Source organism: Scatophagus argus, chromosome 9 (genome assembly GCF_020382885.2).
Source record: "Scatophagus argus isolate fScaArg1 chromosome 9, fScaArg1.pri, whole genome shotgun sequence".
Classification (NCBI taxonomy): Eukaryota; Metazoa; Chordata; class Actinopteri; family Scatophagidae; genus Scatophagus; species Scatophagus argus.
In genome coordinates, this window is record NC_058501.1 from 11,181,218 (window position 1) to 11,200,049 (window position 18,832).

Genomic DNA, 18,832 nt, shown 5'->3' on the forward strand with positions numbered 1-18,832 from the left:
TACTTTACAATTACTAGCCATAATCATCTGTAATCTGTTTCACACTTTTCAAAGAGAAATGCCAAACCGCTAAACTGGTTTTATCCATTCACAACACTTTCAATTCGTAACAGTACAGCATCTTAAATAATCAACATTAGAAGGGTTTTGTTTTACACTCCACAGGCAACTGTTATATAGGCAGCACTGAAAAAAAACTAAATACTTAAAATCTTTTATGGGTCAGTCAACAGTGAAATTAGGTAACCTTTGACAAATTAATGACTTTTAAGTTGCAAACACATAATAATCAGGTTTAAATTTCAGTTTTAACAGACAGCCAAAAAGCTTCAAGATTTCTGAGGCAGTAAGAACAAAAACAAACAATGCTGCTATAAGCCTTCAGCTCTGCACAGTACTCAAACAATGACCTGACTGCTACCATTTGTGTTAAAATCAGCAAATACCCCTGCCTTGGAATTAAGACAAAAGGCTTTAACATATCTATTCTGCAAGGCCTTGACCAAGCCAAACTAAATTCCCCATAGACCCTGGCGTTGTACAGCATAGAGCTCTATCTGACAATGATACATTCAGCACTGCTGCCTCCATCTATTCTTAGATCAGCAGAAACTGGAATGTGGCTGTAGTAAATCTGAAACATGGAAATAGGTTGTGTTTAACTCCACTTGTTTCAGGCATAGCATTCCAAGAACTGTGAAAGATAATGCTTCTGTGAGTGTACTGTAAGCATTTTTAAAAAATATTTATGTATGTGTGTACTGTATGTTCCTGTGTGCTGAGCTACTCATCCATCTCTCAGTCTTTTTGTCCATGTTTGAGGGGTCCCTCTTGAGTCCCAATAAGTTTTATATGCAGTTCAGACACTGAATTTGAGGATTTGAGGTGATCCGTTTCTTCACAAAATGAACTGCAGACCAGAGGGAGGGAGGCCTATGTTTAAACCTCGATCTGACACAGCTGCACCAACCGTGACCCACCAAACAGGACCAAACACTTGCAAGTTAAAAGAGGACTGTGATTAGAAATCAGCCTATATTCTGCCCTGCCCTCTTCCTTCAAAGCTCTGTTCTCTGAGTATGCGTGCATGTGCGCGTGTGTGTGTTGGCTTCTTAAAACCAGAATGGACAGAAAGAAAAAAAATAACAGCCCCCACACTGTAATTGGACAATTTCCTAGTTGCTTTGTGAGAGAGGAACAGGGGGTCTAAATTAGAGAGTAGTGTGCTTTAGGACATCATTACATACACAGACATATGCTGCTACCACTGCTGGCTAGTCACTTATCCAGATCCAGTCTAAGGAGGGAAGGTGGGTGTGTATGTATGCATGTACATGTATGTGTGTTTGTGTGTGTGTGTGTGTGATTATGAGTGTGTGCGCGCCTTATGTAGCCCAGTCCCCAAACAGATTATAGAGGTCCTTGGGTGGGAGGTTATGCTGTAGTCAAAAGGGCTAGTTTCGCCAAATTTGTAGTGGCTGGAGACAGGCTTTAAAGCAGACAGAAAAAGCCTTATTTGTAGGTCACCACAAGCAAACTCAGATAGCACACTCTTATTAGTGTTACAGCAACAAGGGCATCGTTAGAGCCAGCCCTATGCCACAACCACTGCTGCTTGGAGCAGGGCGTAGGCCGAGCTTAATCAGGCAACGGCTAGTTTAAAAACACTGACACATGGCCGTCTTTCTATGAATGATGCTCAACTCAACCAGTAAAGGCGGAAATGGATCTTTTCTGGGAGCATCAATTATCCTGAGTAATCACGATAGAAAAGGAAAGTAGTGCAGGAAATGTCCAAAAACTAATAGGTCAAAGTATGGGTCAATGGTCATACATTATCATGTATGTCTGTATGTATGTATATATAAATATATATATATATATATATATATATAAATATACACACACACACACACACACACATAGAACTATATATACACACATAGGAAGCAAGAAGTATCTCCATCATCAGGCTGCCACTAAAATACTGAGATTGGAAAGAAAGAACACTGATCTCACTTATGTACTGTAATTTCCCTCACCTTTTCATCAGTACAATAACTGGTATATTTGTTCTTTCATCATTCCTGGCATCCACAGACAGACAGACATTCAACCACCAAACAACCAGTCATTAGCAACAAGGCCGCAAATACTCCCCTGAGTGTTAACATGGCAGGGTCACATATTTAACCTCTGAATGATGGAGAAACTTGAATAACATATCACCATTAATCAGGCTTAATACCAAGAAAATGGAAGAATGGGACACTGAGTGGCCCCTAGATAGTATTGTTAAGTCCCCAAGCCTTTATACAACTGTCAGTATTAGTCTGTCTCAGGACACGTGGACACTTAAATGGCTAGAAAACTGCCATGCATTGTTAATCAAAGAATAATTTAGACCACAGGACATCCACATTTACAGTATTTGCTGCACAATGAGCTTTTATTTCAGCTGTCATAAGTTGTTTGTCTCTTGACACGTGGCCACTTAAAACCAACTAGGAGAGGTGGCTGGGACTGGAATCCATCATTAGCAGAAGACTTGGAATAATTTTGGCAGGAGGTGGGTAAATTTACAGCATTAGAAATACAAATTAAATCAGGTTTAACCAAGACTAAATGGGCAGAAGGACACATATTGATCCCTGGATAGTATTGTTAAGAGATTAGGCTTTTATATAAACTGTCATTGCTTGTTAGACTGACCTGTGGCCACTTAAGGCTTGTTCAGAAGGGAATTGACACTGACATGAAACGTAAAAGTTCAGATATAATATAATCTTATAAAAGCTCAGATATAATATAATCTTATATAATAAGATGGAATGAGATTTTGTAGTGCGGGGGTTCATGGGGTATCACAGGAGCTTTGCAAAAATTACAGTGGCATTTCCCCAGCCAGGAAAATTTCTATTTTGCACTCTAAATCTTATTGTGTTTTTACCAGTACAATCTGTGTGTAAATCTATATTTAAGTTTCATTCCAATTTAAGAGCAAATTTTCACAGATTTCCAGTCAAAAGAATAGGAATTGGACACATTGAGACAGTTGGTGACTCTAATTCTCCAGCCGGGTACCATTAAACGATTGCCAATGAAACTAAAAGAAAGTGCGATGATATCACGTAATTAAAAGGCTCAAATGAACCAAAACAGTGTGCAAAATATGATGTAAATATGGCATATGTTTGCTTCATGTATGAAATTGAGGAGGAGTCTTCATTTATCTGCTGCAATTTTTTGTCCCCTTGTAGAGCAGAGGTTTCAATAGACATTTATATTGTGTACTTCATGATTTATTTGCCAAACTTGTTTCTACTGTAGATTTTGCTTTAACTGATACACCAACTCCTCCATCTTAGCCAAGTGTAAAAAAAAAAAAAAAAGTTCTTGTATGACTTTTTTCCACTCAAGTTTTTAAAAACAGGAACATGAAACATGTGCATGAAAACACACTTCATATCTAAATCATCTTAAATTAACTGAAATCACCACAGTGTGTATTACTGAAGTACAGAGGTTGATACTCTCCTTTGTGGTTTTATCTATTGCAATGGTTTTTGTTTCATTTAGCCAACACACAGAAATCATAAAAAAAAGTGTTGTATGTGTGCAAAAACATGTTCTCACCTGAGCTGTGACTGCAGTTTGCCAGCCTTGGTGATAAAGTCCTCCCAAATAGGGTAGCTGCTCTGTGTGGAGGAGGGAGGGGAGACACAAACTTAGATGACACAAACATCAGAACAGTTTTCACTCTTCCCACAGTTACATAACAGTTCAGCCAACATGAAGCCACCCTGGTGCCTCACCTCACCTGCAGGGCTAAACAATACTAACCACGGCTTAGGCTTTCCCATACATGTGACCCAACCGTGATGTTACAGGACTAAAATATGTTTTTTTCCATCATGCTGCCAGTAGACCTGAGGAAACCAAGAAATTTAAGCTACATAGTGAAAATGACCTTAGCAGTGTTGTATGCATTTGAAAAGCATGATGTTTGATCTTAACTTTTAATGAGTTGTAATAACAAATTACTTCCAAATTTCCAAACAGCTGGCTTATATCTTGCTTCTGTTTGTAGCATTTTTTAAATTCTGCGTTATCTGTTAGTGGGAGAATAGACATACTGTCATGTCCTGCAAGTGTTAGGTTGTAAAATGGGTCACCGGCCTCTTTTGGAAAGATCCCCACACAACAAGAGCACTAACACGATGGTATAATGAGCCTGGTTCCCAGTGGGACTCTAAATTTACCTAATTCAGGGCCTGGGCTGAAAATAGTTGAAGGGCCTATCGAAACCATCACAGAGAACAAGTGGCCTAATGCATCAAAAAAAAAAAAGGGAAGCTAATGTTGTAGTAAGACAGAACAAGACAAAGAGATGAATATGAGCATGTTTGTCATTGATGTGCTACTACTGTCAGGGGTCTGAGGAATGTCATGTTATGCTGTCAAACATTACACCCAACAACCAAACCCAACTCTCTCTTCCTCCAATACCTCTTTCTTTCTCTCTCCCAAACCCCCTGACATCACTTTTGCTCCTTTCAATCTCTGTCTTCTCTTTGCGTGTTTCTTATTCCTGCCTCTGCTCACTCAGTCTACCTTCTCAAATGTTAAATACTCCAGCATCCTGGCAAATGAGCTTTCTCTGCAACTGTCCTGTCCTTACTGATCATTTCTTATTCCTCTTATTCCTTTTGTTGACAATTTAGGCTAGAAATCAAAGTGAGTCACTTCATTGTATGTATGTGTGTGTGTGGTGGGGGGCTTACACAGCCCAGTCTGTACTATAAAAGAAATCACTGGAAATTTTCACATTTTATGCACAGAAAAATAAACATATGAGTCATTTTCATTGGTGTATAGTTGCCAGACAGTTAAGAGACAGGAGAACACTACCTGGTCAAGTGGGACATGGTACACTGAGAAGTGTTGAATGTCTGACCAGTACTCATAACAAACTTTCTGACTCCAGACGACCCTGTGGCTGAGCATTTGACCTGCACATGTCAAAGCCTTCAGACCTTGGGGGTAATTTTCTACCCTGACAGCTACATTCCACTCATTTCTTCAGGCAAGTACAACAGCTGGGGAATCTGCTAATTGTCTCATCGACTAAGCTGTTTAAAAAAAAAAAACCCAAAAAACACACACAACATCAAAATAAATGGCCTAGTTTTCAAGCTGATGATTGCCCTATTTAGTTTTTATCTCACGTCGGCTGCTGCTCCACTTCAAACTAGAACAGATGAACGTAAAGGGATTGTTTATCCGATGGGATAAGCCAAGGAGTGTTTATAATATAATAAATTAAGTTTGTTACCACAAAACCAAAACTGCCGTACATCAATATAAACTACGATCAGAAACACAACAGTAGGTGTCATAAACATCAATTGGAAATCATATATAATAAATGTACTCGGTTCTATTTTCTTTTGTCTATCTAAATCTAACACGCATTAAAAGGGTTGGTGTGAGTTTCAGAGGTCTGACGCTAAACCGCTGGTTAACCTGTAACGTGAAATTGTTTATCTGTCGAAGGAAACTCAAATTTACAACCAGCTATAAACTGACGCTTGAGAAGTTAACTGGCAGGGATAGTGAGACTCAGGGCCTCCCTTAACTGCTCTTGGATACAATTATTTGTGTTATTAACTTCATTTGACTTACTTTCATGTCTCCGATAACAGTTTGGAAGAGTCCTCCAAGCGCGCTGCATTCCCTTTCGATAACAGCCTCCATTTTCAGGACCAACTCCGGTGGTCAGTCCCGACTCGGTGAGCCGCTTTCACTTCGCCACCTCGGTTCTCCAGGAAAACCAAAAACTTCCCCCAAAAAATATAAACAAAAACAACAATCGTGTAAAAAAAGAACGACTGCTATTATAAAATCGACGAACAACAACTTTTATCACAGTTAAACGGGGGAAGAAACAGCGGGGGCTGTGTTCTGGTGCACGGTTTACTTCAAATCAAAAGAAGCTGTTGGGGCCAAAGAGAAATTTAAATCCCCCTCTCCACTCCACGGTGCCCCGCTCATACCCATGGCTGGACCGCCAAGATAATCTTCGGCAATTTGCTAGTCGAAATGAGAAATAATATTTGTCTGCTAATGTTATTCCGTATCCTGACAGGTAAATGCCGACACTTACGCTTGCTCTACGATAGAGCGGAGAGAAAAACGACACGAGAAACAAATGTCAAGTCCGCCTGAACAAACAAAAAACGTATTTCCGGTTGATTATTTCCCACCAAAATAAAGGTATGCGTTATTATTGAAAGATAGTCAGAAATGGGTATTCCTATACTATATATAAACAGAACAAAATCTTAACATAAAGCAAAAAAACAGTGTGCATATTAATTCGAAGCAACATAAATCAAACCTACATAGTTGGTTCCGCTTATAACTCGAGGTAAAACCTTAAGATACAGCTTGGCGTGTTTTTATTGTGAAGGAAGATCCGCAAAAACCTCCGGTATCATTCAGTTTTCTTGACTCCATGATAACGGGAGATGCAGAGGTGAGCAGGAGAGCGCAAAGGGGCGAGAAGTGCGTATTTGGGTCGGAAGATGTGTCCCGGTTGGCAGCATTTTATCGTACAAAACAGCGCCAAAATAACGGCTGAATATAGACTATGGACCAGTATTAACAGACATGAGTTTTTAAGTGCAAACAATATTTTATTTTATATTGACTTTGCCTGAATATATGTTGAATGTGCATGACAAAAGCATATTGTAAATCAGCACTTTAGTGTTGATGCCAGTTGACGTTTTGCTGTTTATGTACAAGCAGTGGGTAAATATGAAAAAAATGGTTGAGCAATTGTAGATAGGGAGAGACATCTAGCGGCTGAAATGAAATGAAACCACAAAGTCACTCCAGGTAATCTAAATGAATTACGAAGGTTAATTTAATCCGGTTAAATGTGATTCATTTATATTAGGCTATGATGATTAACTGTTGCTAGCACCTACCTTTGTGTCAAAGGCCATATAAACTTAGCAACTTTTCAACAGCAAATATTTATTATGCTCTAAAGTTACACTCTAATACACAATGAAATATTAAGTTCTGATAGTTTAAGTAAAATGAAGCAATCTTATCCTTCTTATCTTATCCTTTCTCTATATAACCCCTCTTCAAAAAAAAAAAAGCTGGGACATTGAGTAAAACGCAGGCTAAGACATATTTAGTCTAAAGACAAAGAGTTGGACATTGTTCACTTGGTCGAGTCTGAACTGTGCAACCTGTTGGAAGTGATACAGCTTGGGTAAATGTCGCCAATATTACTCAGTTGACTTTGTGTGGGCTGTCATAGAACTTTTCGTGACTATGGCGACACTTAGTGGCAGCATCGAAGAAAGACACTGTGGCACCCTGCAATGAGGCAGAGCTTCTTCTTTTTTTTTTCTTCTTCAAAACCTTTATTTCTCTAGTTCTAAAATGTATTTAAAATGTCAAAACCAGCAGATGTCAAAAGCAAAAAACAAACAATTTTAAATTAATAACTAATAAATCAAGAAAGCAAGAATTATAGTTATTGATTTGGGCATTTTTACAGTGCATCAACATAATTACAAGGGTCAAACATTAAAAATATACTGCATACTTAAATGATCCATCAGTATATCAAGATCACTGTTTTAAACATTAGGCCAAGCTGACAAAATGTCTACTGATGGCGAGATTAAATGATTAGTTTGTAGTAGAACTCACTATATTCATGTATTATTATGTGAGAAATGTTGACCAAGAATGTACAATAGTTGCAATATTGTGATCACCACTTAAACTGCATATGCCGAGGAAATTTAACTAAAAGTTCTCAAAACAAGAAACTGAAACTTTGAAATTCAAATATCAGAAAAACCTGCATTTTAAATAGAGGCCACATAAAAATAATAACAGTACTGTTAAATCCAGATTGAGTTTACAACATCACGCTATTGTTCTGTTATGCAAAACCTCCTCTCAGCATATATATAGACCCATTTTTGCAGACGCATTGGAAATAGGAAATATGCCCTCCAGTGAGGATGTAACAAAGGAAATGGGGCAATATTTGTATTATTAACCATAACTGTCAGGAACATCATTGACATCTTGCAAATTATCCCTCACAATTCTCTCGAACTTGCCACATAGATTTTTGCTGGAAAGCTTAAGGTAGCTGGTAAGCAGCAAAAGAATGATTCAAATGGATAACTTAAGCTGCTATTCTCTAACCTTATTTTCAAAATACCTTTAATTGCCCGGACTACACCTACCTGAAACCAGTTGTTTCATTATCTGAGAATTCCTGTAGGGATATTATTGTCCATAAAAAAATGACATTTTTTCATCTATCTTTTTACTTTTTACACTGACCTGAACTGAATAGCAGTGCTTTCTATGGAGCTTTGGGTGCTGTGGATATTTTTTAAAAATACATGTTGAAGTTATGAAGCAGTTATAAAACTAGTTTGTGCATGTTTTACTGGTTACATCCTCCACCTCTTGAAGCCCATCATCATACTGAAGCCGTAGCATAGTGTCACCACAAATGCAAATATCTGGGACAAAAGGAGAGAAAGCAAAGAAAAAGAGATTGTCAGAAAAGTCTTTCCGTCCAGTATTTTAACTCTAACTAGCAAATGTTTGGTGTTTTGCATGTGTTTTGGCTAAAACCTTTACAAATGACCTTAAAATGACCTACTTTTTTAGTACATGCAGAATAGGAAAACCATAATCAGCGAATTTGTTGATGCATTTAAGGCCAGTACAGGGGTTTGTGTGTATTTTTTATTAACATTATATATCTGTCAAAGAGGACAGGGGGGCACTGGCTGTTTTATTGTTTTATGTCCTGACAGTTCTAGCTGATAGCAGGACACCACAAATATACACAATGTTCTGTTTTTTTATATATTTATGTTTATGACACAGTCCAAATTTAACCAAAACCAGACCAAAAGTTTAGTGAGCAGGGATCTCACTTTGTACATGCAAATTTGTCAACTGAGTTGCTGCTCTAACAGGGCTTACTAAGGAGAGCTAGAGACAGGGCTGATGTCAGATTTAGTTTTACTTGAATGGCTGTATTGAATTAACCTTCTGTAATACAGTAAAAACTATTACTGTGAATTATGTAAATTCATAAGAGTTTTTTCTTACTTTCAGCATCTTCTAACATTGGGCTCCATTCATTCATATAGTGCTATGAGTGCATTATGACAATATGAACTAAAACTATGCATGGGTTCAAAACATTATGACAAACTGAAAATCTGTGTAGGATTCAGTGACATCATGGATGCAGATTGCAACCACCTGAGCATCCACTGTCTCCGCCTTCCCTACAGTGGCCAGTAAAAATGTGAAAAATATGAAAAGGCCTCTCTAGAGCCAGTATTTGGTTTGTCTGTGCTGGGCTACTGTAGAAACATAGCAGCGCAATGTGGTGGAATCCGTGGAAAAGAACCTGCTCCCTCTCTACATATAAAACAATCATTCTATGGTAATGCAAGCAAAACAGGCAATTGTACACTAATAAAACATAACATAATTATGAATATAATATCCTTTTTCTGACAATATCGTTTTTCATTTATGCCCTTAAATCTGTCTAAATCCCTCACACTGGACCTTTAGTTTGGAAACCTCTGTAGCACTCACCGTGGCTGCCACATTAATACTGTATTGCTTGTCACTCATGACTGTGAATATATTGCCTCGAGGGTAGGTTATACACAGGACCGTATCAGTGCTGTTAGGCAATGGGCTGATGTGGGCTCCTCCATTGGCTGCTGTAGCTGCTGCCTCCAGCACGAAGGCAGCAAAGTAGAAAAGCAAAGCCACAAAATGGTAGAACACATCCTGAGGAAAAGGAAATAGAATGCATTAGAAATAAATACAAGAAAGGTTCAGGAGTTTCAGGTTTCACTACTGCTCAGCTCCTGCCACCATGTGAACATTTGTTTTTGTAGTACACTTGCTGAATAAGTGTAGGCTCCAGTACACAAGACCAACACTGCAGCAGTTAGGAACAGAGACTGACCAATGTGTGAGTTTTATCCCACTGGGTAACACCAGTCACTGCAACTACCTTTATTTTTGAAGTCACATAGCAAACCAGAGAATCAACCTTTTGCATTACTTGTAAAGCATAACACGGTAGATCTAAGAAACATGACACATAAAATAACAAGAATACATGTAAACGGAAGACAGAGTGAGGTACTGAAGACACAGAAACAGAGAGAGAGGGGGGGTGTGTCAGAGAGTAAAGAAGGTTAATGAGAGTTTGTGTTGCTGACTCTGAGCCTGGCCGGACTACAGGCAGGCCTTTGTGGCGTTTTGCTGTGAGCTCATCATCCATGTCACTCATTGTTCACCCGAAAACAAACAACCCCACACGCCTGGCTACTCCTGGGAGCAGAGCCTGGAGCCTGAGGCAGGGCTGGTTCTGTCTGAGAGGCCAGACTTAAACCACTACAATGACATAACATAAACACATGGCACAGGTTCTTACTCTTCTCTTATATTGCAGATACAGCATGTTTGTCATAGTTAATGCATAGATGGAAAATGCTCTCCAATGCTAAGAGCCTGTCTCGTAATAGTGATTTCACGTTATGTACATTTTATATGTTAAACTCTTTCCTATACATACTTGGTAAAGCATGGTAATTGGACCATTGAAACCAGCCTACATTTGTTGATTTCCACTGGAGTACACAGTACCTAATCTGCTCCACTAATATGCAGCCATACCTCCTTTTCCATATTACCAGAAGTCTATAGGTTTACAAATAAGCTATAAACTGAAATGCAGTTAAAAAAACCCCCAGCTATTTCACATTGGGGCAGGAACTGATGATTACTCTTTTTATCAAGTGAGTTGAAGAACATTTCTTCATTCAGTGAAATAACCAGTTGGCCTGTGAAATAACAGAGAACAGTGAAATAACTCCATCCATCCATTGTCTGTACTGCTTATCCATCAGGGTCGCGGGAGGTCTGGTCCCAACTGACTACGGTCGAGAGGCGGGGTACAGCATGGACTGGTTGCCTGTCAACTGCAGGACTAACACACAAAGACAGACAACGCACACACTCACACCTAGGGGCAACGTAGAGTAGCCAATTAACCTAATTAATTAACCATGTATTTGGGACTGGAGAAAACCCACACAGGCAAAGGGAGAACATGCGAACTCAGAAGGGCCCAGACCGGGATTCAAACCTGAAACCCTCTTGCTGTGAAGTGACCTGTCATAGCACTTAGTCAGTCCGAGCATGGGAGCTGCCAGTACACACTGCTGGTTTAGTTTACACAAAATGTGTGAGTCATTTTAAGATGAGGAAGTGTAACTGCTTATCTTAACATAACATAATGCCAAGTAATGATCCTACAAAAGCGCTGATAAACAAATGACCTGCCTCACTGTAGAGTTGGATCATTATAGTGAAGAAACAACAACAAGCACCTGTTTCAAACTACTACTGTTGCAAAAATGTCTAATGTTAGGCGGAAGAACCTTTTGCTGTTACAAGAGTGCACAAATGCACACACACTCAGTTCTGATTTATGATGTGTGATTTATGATTTGTGATACTCAATTTTTTTTCTTTCTTCTTTTCTTTTGGCCCACCCTTGGATACACACTGTGGTGGTACAAACCACAAGGGAGTTTCTCTTCCTTCCACATATTGGAACTTACATAATAGTCATTTGACAGTTCTGAGCATAAGCTGACCTGAAATACTCCCACTGTCATAAGACTGACTTACAGTTTTGCCACACTAAACATTGACAGCGATATTAAAGTGAAGCAGACAGATAGACAAACTGACAGACAGATAACAAGGCTGACAAACTGACTGATTTACCGACAGCTTACCAAGAAATTCCAGTCAGTGTTGATGCGGTCAGCCAGGCCAGTGATGAAGAGTGTGAGGTAGGCAGAGGAGAGAAAGAAGGTAGTGACAGAGACAAACATCACCCAGCCCTGCAGCAGAGGCACGGGCACGTTCGAGGAGGCCACCAGGATCCATACCAGACCACCAAATAACTGGAAACATAAACAAACACCCATATTGGTCAAATATGCAGTTCAGATGAAATTAGATCAGCTTCTTAATCCACCAGAGTGCTTGAAATTCATTTAATCATTCCTTGTGTTTCAGTGACTCATATGAATAGTTACAGGCAGTTAATGCCACACCAGTGCATGGTGTGGCATTAAGTGCATAAGTACAGAACGTCTACATAAATATACCAGTATGGTGTACTGTACTCCTTTATAACTACTTTTCTACATCCTTGCACATCTAAAATCTCTGCACCTCAGTCGGAACTGAGTATAAATCGCTGGAATATTTTTCTATGTTTAAATTTGAGGTATAATTGCATGATCTTAAAATGTTGCTAATAATACACTCTGTTTTTCACATCAAGTGTGTTGCAAAGCAACCAGCTGCTTTATCTCCAAAGCTTTCTCTGTGTATAGCAACCGTCAAAGCCGGCAACCAGAATGACCATTTGTTACTGGAAGGCCTTAAACATAAAATACACCATGTTTGGTGACACAGTGCAGTTCAAAGTTATGTTTGATATGGTTTATTTTGGATAAAAGAGCAAATAGAAGTGGAATGGAACACACCTGATGAAATCACTAAAGAAGAAGGTGTTACAGAACTTCCATTGTACCATTACTTATGGCTGTCTCCTGTAGTTGATGACTGATAATGAAGGATGATGATGAAAAGGCCTTAACATGGGGTGCATTGCAATAATTGCTACAGCTGGACATTTAAATGACTTTATCTCGTTGTGAAGGCCTATCTATACAGGCCTTCAACCGCAAACAGCCTTATAGATAATCAAATAATCATAACTGACTGACTAAGCTGACTGTACAGACCAGCTCTGGTCTATAAGAAACAGGTGGACTGAACTTCGCGGACAGTCCTAGCGACGTCGCTTGAGGCGCCGTTTGTCCTTGCTTTGGCTGTCAAACGTGAGATATGAGCGCAACCTCAAGCAATGCCGGGGACTATCGGTGTGTCAACAGCGTTTAAACACCGCAAATCAAAGAGGAAACACCGTGTTATGTCCTACGGATTTAAGTCTAACCGGACTGACAGGCCATCAATTATTAATAAAGAAAAACTACAGGGGCTGCGGAGAAACACCAAAGAGGTCATTGATACGTGTAAGAATATAACATACAGTTTCATATGATGCACAACCTTCTAAAAAGCAACACTTACTATTTCTAAACAGACAAGGGCTCCAGAGTAAGTTCTCAATACTTCCAGTCCCAAAGGTAGAGAAATAGTTGGCGCTGGGAACGAGGTGGCAGCGGGATTAGTGGCTGGTTCCGACATCTCTATACCTCCCTCTCTCTTCTCTCTATCTCCCCCTCTCCTCTGACTCTCACCCTCTCACAGACTCCCACTAAATCAGGCTCCGTTAAACAATGGACGATAGCAAGCGAGGGAAATTCCTCCGGAGTCATATGTCCCCCAAACAGGTCGGACAGGTGCAGGGGCCACTCCCTGCCAAACCTATGCTGCATTCAAGGACCTCACGGAAAAGCCTATATCCAGATATCGTATGGGTAAAGTTTATATGTCAGTGTCAGGAATAAGCTTGGCTGTTGTTTATTCTGAAGGTGAGATGATGACTATAGATGCAGTACATGAAAAGGAACCCACAAATTAAAAGCATAGTATTTTCTTAAGGTCACAAACCGAGGGCAAAGTGCATATTGGGGTTTGTTTGTGGAGATCAAACTTGTACGTGCAACATTAACAAGATGATAGTAAAGATAGTATGTGGGATGAGTCATGGTAGTCGTGGACTCGTGGACAAGGTAGTATATTAAGTATGTCATAAAAGGCTTCAGGGTGTGTTTATAATGATGAAACCCCATAGACAGACCACTCTTTTACTCTCCACACCTTAAATATCAATTCTCAATAGCTATAGAATCATTCACATTCACACTCATCTTGCGTTTTTGGTTTTCCAACACCCACTGAAGGCATCAGTCTTACTTGTATTTAGTCGGTGTGTTAGGGCACTTGGCTTTCTGTGTGAACAGCCACCAGCACGGCTCAGAAGCATCGACCCCAACTGATTTCTTTTACACTGTCAGAAAAGACACAAGGGCTTAGAAACAATGGTGTGCATAATGGTTAAACTTCACAGTGCAGGACAGAAGAAGTCTGAAAAGTAAATATTAGCTTAAGGGTTAGAGTAACCGTTGAGAAGAGCAGAGAACTGATTTTCACACTAACTCAGCAACATTTACCACATTTGTACTACAACATCAAGCGATGGTCATTTCTCAGTGATATGGTTTCTTTTTTATTAAATGATGAAGTAAAACTGCTGTGTTGTTATGTCAGCTGGGAACTGCAGCTTCTTAGGGTATGCCTCAGTTAATGTTTAGCTAGGAATTGGTTTATGCACACCAGTGTTTGTATAACCTCTGAAAGGGCAATGAGCTTAGTTCAGTTTGGTGGCTGGCACTGAGAATCAATATGACCTGCACACAGTGGGGGAATATAAAAGTAGTATGTCTGAGTCTTTTCTTTTCATGCCACCTTCTGCTTCTACTTCTTCTTGGATGCCTTTATGGCAGATTAAACATGATAAAGTGCTCTCAAGGGTGATATTCCGGTGGCTGAGACGTGATGAGATGCCCTGTAGGGTGCCCTACTAGTTGAGAAAATATGGTGCAGTGCCATTCGCCACCTGTATGCAATAAAATAAGTTGATCTCCATATGCTACTAAAAGGTTAAACTGTTAATATTTTCCTGTGTGTTTTCATTACAGAGGTGTAGTAGAGCAACTTCCTTTGGGCAGCTGTAGCCCAGAGGTTGGAGAAGAGGCTTGTGACCAGAGGGGCGCCGGTTTGACACCCACCAGTTTATCATATTCGAGGCAAACGAAAGCAGTTTTAATCGTAAACAGGATTTGTAACTGTTTAACTGTGTAACTCCTGCCATAAATGAATCATGACTTTCAGCACATCGGTGCCCCATCCCGTGCAGCTGATGCCCTTTTTTATTTATTTCAGCCCCTGCCACTCAGACAGTCTGCTGTTGGTTTCAGTTCATTTTTCATGATAAAACATCCCATTGTTCCCGCTTCTCAATTATGAGAACTTGCTGTATTTTCTTTTCATGATTTTAATTCATTTGAGTAATTTTGTGGTTTGTTCTAGTTGGACCAAACCAGCATTGTGAAGGGATCACAATGGACTCTGGGTAATTGTGAAGGTTTTTCTCACATGATTAATGCATGAATCCATTATGGAAATAATCATTAGCTGTAGTACCGTACAAAATTGGTAAATTTGTTTCACTTCAACCAACTATAACCATAAAATGAAGGTTACACACTGATGCATGGGTAATAGTAATCCAGTGATGCAGGGTTAAAGTTATAAACATAATTTATTCTGCATTGAATGCTTTTAATAATTTAAGTATATTTCCTGAATATATCTATGCATTTTACTTAAGCAATATTTTCAATGGAGTTCTGTAGCTTGTGGTAGTAGTTATTTATGATGATATCATGATTTATTTATTTATTAGTACTTTTACTGAAGTAAATGATCTCAGTATTTTCTCCACCACTGCTGCTATGTCATGTGACATAAGATTACTGTTATTGAATCTGTCATTCTTTTGTCCTTTTTATTGATCATTTCAGAAGCAGTACACAGAAAACACATTCACAAGACAAACACTGTGTGCTATATGCTTTGAATTACTAACTGATAAAAGCAGAAAAACTTAATAACAGCATTGTTAAAACTAGAGAGGGGTATAAAACCTTTACGTTTATTTTGGTGCTTTTTACTTTTTATTTCATGAAAAGAGAGAAATATACTAGTATATTTAGTAGCCAATGAAATTATAACAGACATAACAAAGAGGAGCAGTTGTCATCAGACATAATAGACAACATTATATTATATATTTCCAGATCAGGAGGAGAGACTGAAATACTTAATTGGCTGCACAGAGGCCCTCAATCCTCACACACCCATGGAAATTTTCTACTGCAAGGCACATCATTTAATGCCGCTGCGTCACGCGAGACCTCTGCACAATGCTCTTGTCCGTCAACATTGTTGGGCTCCCCTGGTTGCCAGAATCTTTCCTCCTCAAAGTTGCTTCCGTCAACCCATTTCCACTGGTGTTCTTGCTCTGTGCGACGCAGACCGATCCAGGTTACACCATAGCTTCTGCTGACAAAATCCAGCTCAGCTTTTGTGGTTATGATCACCAGATCCGCCCCTCTCTCTTGACAGTCTTTTCTGCTGTTTGTCCAGGTTTTACTCAGTCCATTAGGAGAGACATAGTAGCACTTATTGTTGAATTTTATCCACCCTTGATGGCAAGTTGTATCTGGAGAAAGTACAAGTGCATTTTCGTTATTGTGAGTCTGAAATTGTTGCTAGTATTTGGGGACCAGAGAGCGAGTGATGCACTGCAGTAAACATCCCTCATATCATATATCAGACCAAAGAGAAACTGAAATATTGAACAAGACTGGACAATTCTGATAAAGATGCAATCCTCGGTTTCTGTGGTCAGTTACCACAGTCACCAACTGACTTTTTGCTGAGCCCTGTTGCTACTGTTGCTACACCCGCCAGTGATTCTGTTCTCAGCACAATATGCACACAGTTTTGTAATGATGATTATACAAATTTACTGCTTTCCAATAATTGTAGACAGTTGTAGATGAAACAATATTCTTAATATTCTTAATTCTTCTTTTTCTGGTAACAAACTGGTAGCATTGGGGACTGTCTTCCCCTGAGGTAATGCTATCAGGAACATATTTGTAGGAACGTATTCCTACACAGCCTGCAGAATATTGCAGATTGTTAGAATGTAACTGTTACAATGATTAAACCGACACTATTGACACAAAATGACTACTGTTTACAAAGCTTTGAGGAGGAGAGTTGCTATTTTGGATACAAGATTTTTGTGTTGTCTGTTTGAAGTTACACTGAAGTATTTGGTACTTCCAGTCTGACCAGTTGGATTCATCAATAACTATGTCATGTTCTTGCGTTGCTGATGAGAAAAGACCAGCTGAAAATTTAATGGGTTGCCTGAAGTGATGTGATGTCAAGTACATTTCTTACCTGTTCTATTGAGACTTAATCTTTTGACCTCCTCTTGTAACTTATCACGACTTGCTATCGCGGCGTTGTATTGTCCCTGCAGAAGCTCGATCTCTTGTGTGAGGTTGCTGGAATGAATCATCAGTTGGTCTCGCTCATCTCTCAGATTGTCTCTGCCCTTGGTGATCTCATAAATCAGGTTCTTATACTTCGTGTCCCATTGATTGATAGCACTGGTATCTGCAACAGGTTCATTTAGAATTCAGTAGTGGGAATTATTAGACCTGACTGTATTTTTAAAAGCTCTTAGTCTTCATAACCAACTCTGACTTGCACATTCTTATTGGACACTGAAGATTTTGCTGTGTTTGTTGAGCCGTCATTGCACTTACTGTGTGCCACCAAGATCACAGTCAGAAGAAGAAGCCCCAAACACACTGCAGCAGCTCCAATCCGACACACTGAAAAACACATGATCACCGTATGAAAAGCACAAACAAGCAATGCAGATGTGAAAATTTTACTTAATGGTTTAATTTGTAGCACTTACCCTTTAGTCTCAATCCCTAACTGCATTTCATCATGTACATTATAGACTTTTTATAGTTACTTCAGCTACTATTTCAGTTTTAATAAATACATTTAGGTATTCGGACCTGAACTTCGCCATCCATACTTTGATCTTCCCTCCGTAGTTATCAGGTTCCAGCTATCTCCTTGAAGTTCCTCAGATTTGCCATTAAATGTAAGTGACATTTGTGAGATTTGTGATTTGCGTCTTTCACGCTCCCGGTCTTGACTCTAGCACTCTTCAGTCAGTCACATCAAACACTGTTTTGTACGTTCAGTGATTTGCTGACACTGCAAATACAAAGCTGTGGTTAGAATATGTTTGCTTTGGGAAAGACAACCCCTTGTGCTTTAGTCTTATTGAAAGCAGAACTGATATTTTTTCATTAGTTGTGAGCTGTGATACGTAAAATATTTAGTTCTACTGTGGTATAATTTCTATGTAAGTTATGATGAGCTAAAGTTATAGTATGCACTGCAATATGATAGCATGAAGTAGTCATGTTATGTTTCCATTAAGATTGAAAGAAAAGCAAGATACAGCTGTATTAAAAAGATACAACTGATTAAGGGCCTGTGAGCTATGGAAAGTAAAACTGTAATTGTGAATCTGTTTTATGGTAGTGAAACTTAGGCCGAAATTGGAAGGCAGCTCAGAGAGGAGAACTAATGGTGTAAACTGTGCTAAGAAGCACATAAAAAATAATAATAAAATAATAAATAAACAGGTGCAAAGATAAGGCCAGTGTAAACTGTGCTAAGAAGCACATAAAAAAAATAAAATAAAATAATAAATAAACAGGTGCAAAGATAAGGCCAGTGTAAACTGTGCCAAGAAGCACATAAAAAAATAATAAGAAAATAATAAATAAACAGGTGCAAAATAAGGCCAGTGGAAAGTCCCCAGAAAACCTAAGGCAGGCCTACCTAATGGTGTAAAAAGTCACCACCCAATCCAGGACAAAAAGAGAAACCTATTGGTGTAATAAAAACAAAGTTGGCAAAAGGGATGGACAATAGGCATGGAAAGGTATATAATGTGAAGCCACCAGTCATTTTGTGAGAGACCCTTCATGTGTACCTAGTGTGCTTTGTG

General features: G+C 39.1%; 3 protein-coding genes across 9 annotated transcripts in view; all 3 read right to left on the reverse strand.

The window, feature by feature from the left end:
- LOC124064286 (protein MTSS 1-like) overlaps positions 1–6,217 on the reverse strand; it is a 49,559-nt gene extending 43,342 nt beyond the window's left edge. For all 7 annotated transcript variants that reach the window (XM_046398599.1, XM_046398596.1, XM_046398595.1 and 4 more), the window contains exons 1-2: positions 5,686–6,217; positions 3,637–3,698 (exon numbers count right to left, since the gene is read on the reverse strand). In XM_046398599.1, coding sequence (XP_046254555.1) covers positions 3,637–3,698; positions 5,686–5,757 — 134 coding nt within the window. In that variant the 5' untranslated portion in view covers positions 5,758–6,217. The remainder of the gene's footprint in view (positions 1–3,636; positions 3,699–5,685) is intronic.
- Positions 6,218–8,443: 2,226 nt separating this feature from the next.
- Positions 8,444–13,576, reverse strand: mal2 (mal, T cell differentiation protein 2). The gene is made up of 4 exons (XM_046400515.1): positions 13,276–13,576; positions 11,904–12,074; positions 9,676–9,876; positions 8,444–8,573 (listed from the first exon to the last, which is right to left on the reverse strand). Exons 1-4 carry the CDS (start codon positions 13,390–13,392, stop codon positions 8,502–8,504), a joined length of 561 nt encoding a protein of 186 aa, XP_046256471.1. The 5' UTR covers positions 13,393–13,576; the 3' UTR covers positions 8,444–8,501.
- Positions 13,577–15,704: 2,128 nt separating this feature from the next.
- On the reverse strand, positions 15,705–18,024 carry LOC124065355 (C-type lectin domain family 17, member A-like). Its single transcript, XM_046400667.1, has 4 exons — positions 17,823–18,024; positions 17,559–17,627; positions 17,188–17,406; positions 15,705–16,435 (listed from the first exon to the last, which is right to left on the reverse strand). Exons 1-4 carry the CDS (start codon positions 17,920–17,922, stop codon positions 16,056–16,058), a joined length of 768 nt encoding a protein of 255 aa, XP_046256623.1. The 5' UTR covers positions 17,923–18,024; the 3' UTR covers positions 15,705–16,055.
- Between the last annotated feature and the right edge of the window lie 808 nt (positions 18,025–18,832).

Coding starts and splice junctions, on each gene's coding strand:
- mal2 (XM_046400515.1), bottom strand. CDS start 13,392: ATGTCGGAACCAGCCACTAATCCCGCTGCCACCTCGTTCCCAGCGCCA. Junction 9,877..11,903: donor ACACTGACTGGAATTTCTTG/GTAAGCTGTCGG, acceptor CCTTTTCCTCAG/GATGTGTTCTACCATTTTGT. Junction 8,574..9,675: donor GTATTAATGTGGCAGCCACG/GTGAGTGCTACA, acceptor CTTTTGTCCCAG/ATATTTGCATTTGTGGTGAC.
- LOC124065355 (XM_046400667.1), bottom strand. CDS start 17,922: ATGTCACTTACATTTAATGGCAAATCTGAGGAACTTCAAGGAGATAGC. Junction 17,628..17,822: donor GTATGGATGGCGAAGTTCAG/GTCCGAATACCT, acceptor TGTGTTTTTCAG/TGTGTCGGATTGGAGCTGCT. Junction 16,436..17,187: donor ATTAAGTCTCAATAGAACAG/GTAAGAAATGTA, acceptor TACTTTCTCCAG/ATACAACTTGCCATCAAGGG.